The sequence below is a fragment of the Nicotiana sylvestris genome, chromosome 8, assembly GCF_000393655.2.
Source record: "Nicotiana sylvestris chromosome 8, ASM39365v2, whole genome shotgun sequence".
Lineage (NCBI taxonomy): Eukaryota > Viridiplantae > Streptophyta > Magnoliopsida > Solanales > Solanaceae > Nicotiana > Nicotiana sylvestris.
Window position 1 is genome coordinate 222,416,407 of NC_091064.1, and position 12,359 is coordinate 222,428,765.

Below are 12,359 nucleotides of genomic sequence, written 5' to 3' on the forward strand. Positions count from 1 at the left end.
AATATTTTTAAATATAATTTAATTATTTTATTTTATCTATTTTTAAATTAATTTAAAGTATAAGTATCCTCACACTACCTCTATTTTTTATGTACATTCTTTTCCCTACAACAAATGTTAATTGGTTTTTATATTAATGTTTTACCTAGAGCCAAAATAATGTCATATTTTATTTTAAATTGTAGCTTTTAATTAGTCTAAAATATTAATACATAAGTTATTTGATTATCATGTTCCAAATGTATTGAGTTATCTTATAATTAATTTTGTATTAAATGCAGTTAAATTTTCTTTCTTTTTTAGCTATAAGATACAATTTAATTTTTAATTTCATTAGTAAGATTACCAATATTAGAAATTTATTTTACATTTTTAAAATTTTATTTAATCAGAGAAGAAAATTTCTTAATTGTTTGAACACGTTATTTCTAAATATTGTAGTAATATTTGTACTGTCATTTTAGTTCTTTACATAATATTTTAAAAAATAAAAAAATAATGTCATCTCAAATTCAAATAATTCTTATCATTCTATTTTCTAGAATGGACCGCATTTTTAAAAAAAATATGCTATGCATTCAAACTCAAACTAACTATACTCGATTCAGATATTAATCATAGAAAAATATTTTCTTAATTGTTTGAACATATTATATCTAAATGTTGTAATAATATTTTCACTATCATTTTATTTCTTTACATAAATTTTCTTTCTTTTTTAGTTTAAGATACAAATTTATTTTTTTGTAAAATTACCTATATTAGAAATTTATTTTGTCATTTAAAATTTTATTTTTTATTATTTTTTATTTTTCATAAGTAAGACTTCAATTTCGTGGTATTATTCATAATTTGAGCATTCACATCATAGTTTTAAGAACTTTCCAATCTCAAATTCAAATATCCTTTTCTTTTAATTTCTAATAGTAAATTTCTAATAATTTAACATAATTTTGCTATTTTTTTTAATCTAATATATAGTCTTATTACATTTTATGTGGCTTTTCGTTAACTTGTAAATTTATTTAATATCATTATTAACTACTTTTATTTAATAATATAAGATAAATATATAATTTTTTAATTATGAAATAAATATTTATTTTGTTTTAAAAACATTACTCGAAAATGTTAAATTATTTAAAATTTAATAATATTTTTAAGTATTGTATATTTATTTTATTTTATTTTCTAAACTTATGATTTATAAATTACATTATCTCTAATTTATTTTATTGTTCAATTTTTTTAGTTTTGATTTTAACTATTAGACTTGAGTTATGTGGACTTATATTTTGACTTTTCTTAGTATAATATAAAAAACTTTCTCATCTCAAATTTAAATAAGTTTTACCCTTTTTTCTATGATAAAAAATCTGAATTTTTATTTTTTCTCTATTTATTCTTTATTTTTGATTTTATATTATTCAATACCTAATATTATTACATTGTCATGTGAATTTTTATTAGCCTGTTTGAATTTAGTATCTATTTTTACCACACTCATTCTAATATAATATAGATAAAAATTTAAAAACTTTCTCATCTCAAATTCAAATAATTTTTATCATTCTATTTTCTTAATTGGACTATATTTTCAAAAAATTATGTTATGCATTCAAATTTAAACTAACTAACTTAATTCAAATATAATCATAGAAAATTATTTTCTTAATTGTTCAAACACATTATTTCTAAATGTTTTAGTAATATTTACGTATAAAATATTCGTTTGCACGATTTATCAGTATTAATATGAATTTATTACTCTTGTTATTAAAATATCTTTTGTTAATTATTTAATATTTCTCTTACCTTATAAATAATTTGTATACTTTGTGTAAGATCTTATTTTGCCGCTTGAAATTATTTAATTTTTAAACTCAATAAATCTTTAATATCTTAAGTAAATTTTAGTTTTATTTTATATTTTAACTTACTCCAAAGTATAAATAGTTATAGGTTATCTCAATTTACATCTTTATATATTTTTATTTTTTTCTATTATAGTTTTTAATTAATTTTTCACCTCCATATTTCTAGCTAATATAGAAAAAAATCTATGAGCACATTAATATATAAATATAAATATAGAATTATGGATATAGATATAGATATAGATACAAATATACATATAAATTTAATTATAGATATATAGATTAGATTTGTCTAAGATATATTTAGATTATGTATAAGATTCATTAAACTACTTCTCTTAAGTATGTTTCCATTTATAATTTTTAATAATTAATGTTGTCATACAATTGCCAAATAACTTCATTTTAACTTGCCACTTGGCTTAACCACAATGCATACTACTCTTCTTTTAATATAATATATATATATATATATATATATATAGATATAGATATAGAGAGATTCTCAATGTCATTAATTAAAACAAAAGAAAAAGGAAAAAAGTAGTTTCCGCTAGTTGGGGAAGTTAAGCGGTTGATCTCCACAAAGACAAGATTCCTTTTTTTCATCTTCCTCCTCCTTTTTCCTAATCATCATATTCCCCCACAAAAAAAAAGTAAAAAAAAAAAAAAAAATTGTACAGAATTAGGACAATGATGAAATTTAGTATTGAGAAATGAAGAAACTTCGTAATGTCGAAAACAACGATGTAGTTTCAAGACAAGATCATTATAGACCCAATAAAAATAGCTTCCGTCAGCTGTCTTTGCCGCTCTTCTTTTCATTTTTCTGTGCTCTTCTCCCTTTTTATTCTGAGTTTGTTCACGGAAATGCAGGTAAAATTCGTTTACCCATTTGGGTTTTCTTTTATTTAATTCTTACATGCTAGTTTATTGTAATGATTGTTTAATTGTATACTAAATTGCTAATTAGAAAACCATATATAGGTTTTTATGTGTATGCTAATTTGCTAATGACCCCGTTTTTAGTTTCTTGGTTAATGGTTACTAAATACTCTTAAATTTACATTTACTGTAACTCAGTGCTATTAAATGTTACAATTACTTGGACACAGTGTTTGTACCAAATTTAGTTAATTTAACTCTAGGTGGAGCTTAGTTACAACTGAGATGACTTAGGTTTGGTTTTTTAATTTTCTTTGGTTGATTATGAGTCTGAGCTATGAATTTTTAAGTGATTTGTTCTAATATTTGAAGTTCATTTTTTTTTTTTTTTTTTTTTTTACATATGGTGATGCTGCTATATCCTTTATGGAGTATAAAAGGCAACTGAATAAGTTTGAAAGTTTTAATCTTTTCTTAGATTTTTGCTTAAAGTCAGCTGGAAAACACATTATTAATCATAGTTTTAAGTTTAAGAGAAAGAATGAGACATGTTATATGTTTGTTGGTTTGACTTAAAGACCGGGATCAAGTAAGTTTGTCTTACTATTAGACTCATTTTCAGAAACAACTACTGCGGCTTATTCCCAAGCAAGTTGGGGTCAGCTATATGAATCTTCACATGCCATGTTTCTCCATTTAAGCTAATCTCAGACTATTAGACTCGATTTTGTGTGAAGTTTTTAGTAGCTTTTAATGTTCTTTTCTTCCCTCCGATTATGGCATTGTCCGTTGATTATTCTTTTGCTTTTCATGTTTGTTGGTCCTTTAATTTTCACCCAGATGTCAATTTAAGTAGTTGGAAAAACTGAAGTGTCTAACTTATGTTTATTGGGGTTGAAGCTAGTTTAGCATGTAGAGCATAATGTATTTATACAGAGCAAATAGGAGAGTTATGGTCTGTTATAGCTCATATAATAGTTCTCTGAGTTACGTATCGTTTCAATGGAGTTTATGCAGGGAATTCCCTTGCCTATGCAGAGACTGTAACCAATTCTAGTTTGAACGATGAAGAGTTTCACAACTCCACTCAACCGCTTCTCGAAAGTGTAGAGAAGAGCTGCAAAACTGGAGTACTATTGGAACTCAACATATCAGTGAAGATTAGTGATTCTTGTAGTCCTAAGGATAACAATGCAACCCCTGAGCATTCGCTTCAGAGAACAAGTGCTTTGGAGGATGTAGTATCAAGTATTTTAGGTTACAATATGTTAATATGCCAAATGCAGCCACCAGTAGAGCACAACAGGCGTAATGAAGATCGGCAACTAAATGGAAGAACTCACTTGGCCTATCCAAATCTTGAAGAATTCAGAAACATTACAAAGCAAGAGAAGAGAGGGAGCACGGCAAGCCAGTTAGTAAATATAACCCATAGGCTTGAGCCTGATGGTACGCCTTACAATTATGCCTCGTCATCCAAGGGTGCTAAAGTGGTGGCCCACAATAAAGAAGCGAAAGGAGCAAACAACATACTGAACAAGGATCATGATAAGTATCTCAGGAACCCTTGTTCTGTGGGTGGGAAATTCTTCGTTATTGAGCTTGCTGATGAAACTCTAGTCGATGCAGTCAAAATTGCAAATTTCGAGCATTATTCATCTATGCTTAAAGAATTTGAATTATCTGGGAGTTTGGTATATCCAACTGAGACGTGGAATCCTCTGGGGACTTTTGTTGCTGAAAATGTCAAGCATGCTCAGTGTTTTAAGCTGCCCGAACCAAAATGGCTTAGGTACTTGAAGCTAAATCTGCTCACTCATTATGGTTCTGAATTTTATTGCACTATAAGTTTTGTCGAGGTGTATGGTATTGATGCAATAGAGCAAATGCTTGAGGATCTTATTGTCAGTTCTCCAGAACCTTCTGCTGATAAAATGGAAAATCTTAATAAAACTGCTATAATCTCTATGATACCAGATTCAGGTTCTGACTACCGTGAAACAAAGGGTGTCGTTCAAAATATGGTTGAACCGGCAAATAAGGGGGTAGAAAATTTTGATGCAGAGCAAAGTTTTAAATTGGATGAAGCAAAGAAAGAAACCACTACCCCTGATTTTACACCAAAACGTAGGAAGCAGTCAAATGGAAGAACTCACGGGGATGCAGTCCTAAAAATACTGTTGCAGAAGGTGAGAGCGCTTGAGTTGAACTTATCTGTCCTGGAGCAGTACATTAAAGAGCTGAGCAAGAGACAAGGTGACATTTTGCCTGAGCTAGACAAAGAACTTTCTCATGTTTCAGAACTTTTAGAGAAAAGCAAATTGGAGATCAAGGATCTCCTGATATGGAAAGATAATATGGTATGTATGACTATCCTTTTTTTTTTTTTTTGCTAATGAGCAGAGCAAAGGACACATTTTTGTCATAACAAGCAAGCTCTTTTTCATTGCAGGAGAAAGAAAATAGTGATCTTGAATCTTGGAAAGCTTCTGTCTCAGCTCAATTGGATTTATTGGTCGACGGAAATCGCATGCTAAGGTAGTGGATTCCATGTAACCACCTAAACTAACTTGTACCCCTGTACTGTAAGTTGATATTGTTTTATTATCCGAGTGAATTGTGGAAACAACCTCTTTACCTTCACAAGATAGGGGTAAGGTCCGCGTATACACTACCCTCCCCAGATCCCACTTGTGGGATTACACTGTGTTTATTGTTGTTGTTATCTGAGTGAAGTGCGTCTGTTTATCATTTTTCCTTCTTCTTAAGGTTTCTGCAGATTCACTGTATTTCAACTTGAATATAGAAGTTCTAAAAGAACTTGAAACCCTGAAGCTATAGGAATTTCAAAAGTGTAGGAAGATAGGTAGGAGCTTGATGTTGCAGCGAGTAAATGGTCGGCTTTAGATTTAATCTTATGTTTCCTGACCTCAAAAAAGAAAAACCAACGATCTTTTTAATTGTTTAAAATACAAAGCTGAAAGCAGCTTTCTGAGCATAATTTATACCCTGTTCCCAAAAAAAATGAGGGTGACAGTTAGGAAAAAGTTATTCTCTGAAGAGTATTTGAATATTTTTCTAGCAAAATACAACCAAAGAGTTTAATTTGATTTTTCATGCATCGCGTCATTATGCATTTGGAGAAAAATGTTGATCTGTTGGTGTATTTTGCCTTTCTCATTTCAAAGTAATTCATGTAGGAGAACCCAGTACGTTGGCCTTTGTTGATCCAGAGTATTCTACTTTCTAGAAACTGGGTTGACTTTTATTGATTTCAATTCCTTATTTCAAGATAGGTAAAACTTTTCGAGAAATTATATGCGTCGTGACTCATCATGAATCAACAGGCAATATAGTAGTCTGTTACACCCTTCCTCGTACACTGTATCTTACATGAGTACAAACATGTAAGGTTGATAACTAGGATATAAAGCTCTAGCCGAGAGAAGGAAAACCATGCTGCTTGTTTTAGTACCTGTTGGACAAGCTCTTTATAATATTTAGTTTGACTGCGAGTTTTTTTTTTTGGGGGGGTGGGGGGGTGGGGGGTGGGGGGAGGGATGGACCAACTTGAAATGAGGAAGGCATGTAGGACGAAGTGCCACACATACTTGAAACCACATGAGACCTCTAAAATCGTAGCTCTGTAATTTTGGATTGTGCTTGAAGAGGGTTTTAGGCTTCAAGCTAAGAGAGACAGCTTGGTTATGAGATATGCCTCCTGTCTTAGAAATGAAACGGGTTATTTGAACTTTGAACAGGTTATAAGCATTGTATGCTTTCCATTTTGACTACTTGGGTTTAATCGTTTGGATGGCATCAGAATGAAAGTGAAGAAGGTGTTTTGACTAGTTGCTGAGTGTTTATTCTGTTATAGTGTTATTTCATTGTGTCATATGTAAAAGAAGTAAGCTTCAATTTGGATCGGCTAATTTCAAATACTCCCAAGGGTTTGAAAACTTTTACCCAGCAAACTCCATTGTTTATGTCTGAACTTGATAGCAGTAAAGATCTCAAATCCATTTATTGTGAGCCACATATTACAAACCTAAGGATTTCATATTGACACTAGAATAGAGAAAAGCTGAAATCCATTGAAATGGTTACTGAAAGCTTTGATGTTAACCATGAGAGTGACTCTTAGAGTTATGCATGCACAATGATATATCTCTATGTAAATCTATGAATTTCAATCATTGAATCCACAAGGAGCTTGGATAGATTGTTGAATATTCTTTCCTCAGACTGATATAGTTTTCTTGCTTATTCTACTTGTACATATAACATTTCACGTATTCTAGTTATTCCTTGAGTCGAGTTCATATGACAACAAAAATTGTGAGAACCTGAAATCCATCCAAAATGGTTATGTCCTTACGGAAAGCTTTGGTGTGAGTTACAAACATTGCATTAATTATGCATGCAAAATGATGTATTTCTTGTAAGTGTAGGGATTTCAAATCAGTTGAACTCAGAAGGTGCTTGGTTTTATTGCTACATATATCTTCCCATCAGGCTTATATCATTTTTTATTGCTTATTCTACTCGTGCATAATTCATAAAGCGTTTCTGGTTCAAGTTATTTCTTGAGTGTACTTTGTTATGTGCTTCTTATCATTGTTCTTCTGTTAACTTTTCACAACTATATTCCCCACATAATATATAATCATGTCTGTTCAGGACCTAATTGAAATGTGTCATCGAACTGAATAATCTTCTTTACTATCTTATTTATTTGGAGTCATAGGGAATTTGAAGATTTGGTTTTGAGTTAACAAAAGTCTCTATGAATGAGGCCGTTTAGTAGTGATTCAGTTTTGATGCACTGAAAGTCAAATCGCATTACAGGGACAAGTGACAATTTGATATCTCTTCGTTTTGTCTGTGCTATAAGTGAGAGATTTGTGACCCATAAGAAAATGTGGCATTTCAACAGGCCAAGTGACAATTTAGTCTGTTCATTTTGTATCTGCTACAAGGGAGAGTGATCTGTGATCCATTAGAAAGTGTGTCGGTATGCACCAGATTAACATCCATGACAGGTGCTTTTGATGCTAGAGTAGTTTCTTTCGGCGAACATGTCACGACCCGGATTTTCCACCGTCGGGACCGTGATGGCGCCTAACATCGCACTCGCTAGGCAAGCCAATGTTAGGGTTATATTGACCTTTTTCCTTTACATTTTTATAGTTAAAATTTACAAAGCTAAATCAAACAGAAATAAACACGGAAGTACTTAATAAATCGGTTACCCATATACTATTAACAATACCGAAACCATTACCACCCAGAAACTGGTGTCACAATCCAAGAACAAACTAAGAATGTCTACAAGTATTAGTCTGAAAGAAAAGTACATCTGTTTCGAAATAAAACAGGAAAGTAGAAACATAGGAGGGGGGACGCCAGGGCCTGCAGACGCCTGCAAGACTACCTTGGGTCTCCTAGATGAATGCCTGCAACAGACCTCTCGATCAGCCACAACCAGCTCCAAAATCTGCACAGAAAGTGCAGAGTGCAGTATCAGTACAACCAACCCCATGTACTGGTAAGTGCCGAGTCTAACCTCGACGAAGTAGTGGCGAGGCTAAGGCGGGACATTTACAATATAACCTGCATACAGTTTATAATAAAGCAAAAAAAAAAGAAAGTACAGAACGAAATAGAACAATAACTTGCAGTCAAATAAATAGGAACTCAATTATCTTGCCAGTACTCAGATATAACCAATCCTCAAGAGAGTTACAATGCTACAGAATAAAATCAGGGCAGAAGAAGACTACATAAACAACAAAATGATGCGTCGCGCATCTCGATCCCACCATATCATCAGGAACAATATGAACATTCACCCTTATTACTCCTGTTGCGGCGTGCAACTCGATCCCTCCAGTCCACCCTTATTGCTCCTCAATATATCACCCGTATTCCTTATGTTGCGGCGTGCAATCCGATCATACTTGTCCACCCTTATTACTCCTATTGCGGCGCGCAACCCGATCCCACCAGACAATCACATTTCACCCTTATTCCTCCTCAATATACCACTCTTATTCCTCCTGTTGCGGCGTGCAACCCGATCCCACCATATCAGTACCAATCACAGTATCACACAATAAGAACAAGTATTTCACAATTTAGCTCGAAACCCTCCATAATATTTATGTCTCCAATCAAAGCAACTAGAAGGCTATACACTTAAGAAACTTCACTCAATTACTACTACACAGCGAGACCAACCCAAATATGCCATGAAACACCGAAAAATTCAACTTAAACCAATACTGTAACACAATGAAGCTACGGAACAATTAGTACCTTCAATAAAGAAAACAACATCTAACAAAAAGCAATTAAACATGGAAGCACCAATAAGCATGTAGCAGTTAAGACAGGAAGGCAATATAATAGGAACGGGGAAAGGAACAGGCTAAACAAACAATTTGGTGGCGCATAGGTACTCGTCACCACACCTATACGCCACACACATGGAATTTCACGTGGCAAATAAGTCGGGGATCCCTAATCCCTCGAGTCAAAGTGAGACCAAACACTTGCCTCAATACAACGGCCAACTCAACGCTCAATTACCACTTTTCCTCTTAGATTCCACCTCCAATCCACTCGTATCTAGTCATAATTAACTTAATAACATCAATTATCGCTAAAAAAATCAATTCCAATGCATAATTATAGGTTTCTCAACATTTTCCCCCAAAAGTCAAAAACCGACACCGGGCCCGCTTGGTCAAAATCCGAAATTCGGACCAAAACCCGATTACCCATTCACCCCCGAGCCCGGATATACAATGGCTTTGGAATCTGACCTCAATTTGAGGTCTAAATCTCCAAATTTCAAAATTCCTAAGTTCTACCCAAAAATCCCTAATTCCACCATGAAAAATCCTAGATTCTAGGATGAAATCTTGTGAAAAGAAGTAAAAGATTGAAAGAAATGAGTTAAGAATGGGAAAGAAATAGCCTTTGGAAAATTGCCTCTTGAGGTTTAGGTTTTGAAAAATGGGAGAATGAATGAAAAATTCCGTCTAAAATCGTTTTTGAACTGTTGGAGATATCGCATTTGCGATCAGGGGTTTGCAAATGCGAACCCTTGCGAACCCCGCAAATGCGAACATCCCTTTGCAAATGCGAAGAATGTCCAGGACCTGCTACCATCGCAAATGCAAACAATTGTTCGCAATTGCGAAGGTCCCCTCCCAGCCCTTCTAATCGCAAATGCGAAACTTCTTCGCAAATGCGGTGCTCGCATTTGTGAGCCAAATCATACCAGCAAAATTCCTTAAGTCCAAATCACTCCGCAGCCTATCCGAAACTCACCCGAGCCCTCGGGGCTCCAAACCAAGCATGCACACAAGTCTTAAAACATCATACGGACTTGCTTGCGCGATCAAATCGCCAAAGTAACACCTAGAACTACGAATTTAGCACCAAATTGCATGAAATTTTCAAGAAAGTTTTAAAACTTCTATTTTTTCAACCAAAGGTTCGAATCACGTCAAATCAATCCCGTTTCTCATCAAACTTCACAGGTAGGATATAAATATCATAACAGACCCGTACCGGGTTCCAGAACCACAATAGTGACCCAGTATCAACAAGATCAATTATTAACTAAATTCTTAAAACCTTTATAATTTCAGTTTTACAATTTTCATCAAAAATTTATTTCTCGGGCTAGGGACTTCGGAATTCGATTCCGGGCATATGCTTAGGTCCCATATTTTACTACGGGCCTACTGGAACCGTCAAAACACGGGTCCGGATCCGTTTACCCAAAGCGATGACCGAAGTCAATTAAAATCAACTTTTTATGCCAAAAATTGTTATTTCATAAATTTTCCAAATAAAAGCTTTTTGGAATCACGTCCGGACTGTGCACGCAAATCGAAGAGAGATAAAATGAGGTTTTTTAGGCCTCGGAACACGGATTCGAATTCTAAAACAGAAGATGACCCTTTGGGTCATCACAAAACCTTTTACAGCACCAAAAAGAAAAGAAGGATACCATGAGAAATCTGGTGTTCAATTACTTTCACTAAAGAATTCTGTTTGAGTTGGGTGTATCATAGGCAATGCATTGCCCTGCTAATTACTTATTATTGGATCATAAGGGGCATCTGAGTTTAATTAAGGGGGATATGGACTAAGCTTCATTTTCATTGCTATTCTTGATGCTGTTTTCTCTACATGTGCTGGCAAATGATTTTGAGAAACCATTGAGGAATGAGCAATTTTCTTGTGTAAAGCACAGAATAACTGATTAAGAAGCTAAAGTATTGTTTGTAGAAAGAGTCCATCTGCTTATTTTGTTCTTCCTAACTAGTGATGGAACAAGAAGGTGACCGGGAAAGATCCTCTTGTAAAATCCAACAGAAAATAAATGATAGAGTAAGAAATTCTGAAACATTACATGTTTCTACATCATACACGATTTGAGTCATAATCAGCTAAAATAAGATGAAAATAGTTTTGTTGAAGCTGACAAAAGGGTAAATAGAGAAAGGATGGGAATGCTTGTTGACATTACTTGTTTACAAGGACCAAAGCTCATGACACTTTCTGGACCCCTATGAGGGCAATTGACTTTGTAGGTATCACTAAGAAGTGTAATTTTAATGATAAAACTCACTTCAATCCGGTTCGTTAGGTTCCACTAATATCCTGTTACCGATTCAGCGATATACTAAAGATGCTGAAAGTTAGAATGGTGAAACAAGGACCTACGTACTGAGGATGTCAGCTTGGGGCTCTGAGAAAATATTGCAATTGAAATTCGACCTTAAAATTTTAAATTCTGAAATAGGTTTGAATCCAATTTTGGTTACAGGTGAGAGATTGATATTAAGTTTGCATGTGCTATGCTAGTTGGTAACAACTGCAATGAAAATTGAAATGGATGATAAAACCTCGTGCATATAGTGTGTTTTTGTTTCAAACTGAGAAGATTGCGATTGTGAGTTGTGACACGCTAGCTCGTCTGACATGATTTTTTTTGCTGTTTTTTGCTTTGAACTTTTTGCAGATTAGACGTCGAAAAGGTTGTGAATGACCAAGAGAGTTTGGAAAAGAAAGAGTTGGCTGTGTTTTCAATCAGCTTATCTTTTGCATGTATTGCAATTCTTAAGTTAGTTTCAGAGAGATTTCAAACAGCATTTCAGACAGGCCGAGGTTGGACGTTGATTCTTGTTAGCAGCAGCCTAACTGCATTTGTCACATTGCTATACAGCTAATATATACTAAGTTACTAACCTCATTGCTAGAAAATCTTATACTTGTAGAAATTTGTTCACTCATAGTGAAAAGCTTAACTGAAAAGAAGTCATTTATAGAACTTTTGCCTTTGGAGATCATGGACATTGTACTTAATGATGCACTAATATTTACTATTTTGGGAGCAATGGTAAAGTTATCTCCGTGTGACCCGTAGGTCACGGGTTCGAGCCGTAGAATCAGCCACTGAGGCTTGCATAAGGGTAGGTTGCTTACACACACCACCTTGGGGTGCAACCCTTCCCCGGACCCTGTACAAGCGCGGAATGCTTTGTGCACCGGGCTGCCTTAATATTTACTAATCTT

General features: G+C 33.7%; 1 protein-coding gene across 1 annotated transcript; it reads left to right on the forward strand.

The window, feature by feature from the left end:
* The first annotated feature begins 2,463 nt into the window (after positions 1 to 2,463).
* On the forward strand, positions 2,464 to 12,133 carry LOC104224442 (SUN domain-containing protein 5). The gene is made up of 4 exons (XM_009776094.2): positions 2,464 to 2,753; positions 3,780 to 5,122; positions 5,215 to 5,300; positions 11,806 to 12,133. The coding sequence occupies exons 1-4, from the start codon at positions 2,594 to 2,596 to the stop codon at positions 12,011 to 12,013; spliced, it is 1,797 nt and encodes a 598-aa protein (XP_009774396.1). The 5' UTR covers positions 2,464 to 2,593; the 3' UTR covers positions 12,014 to 12,133.
* The last annotated feature ends 226 nt before the right edge of the window (positions 12,134 to 12,359 follow it).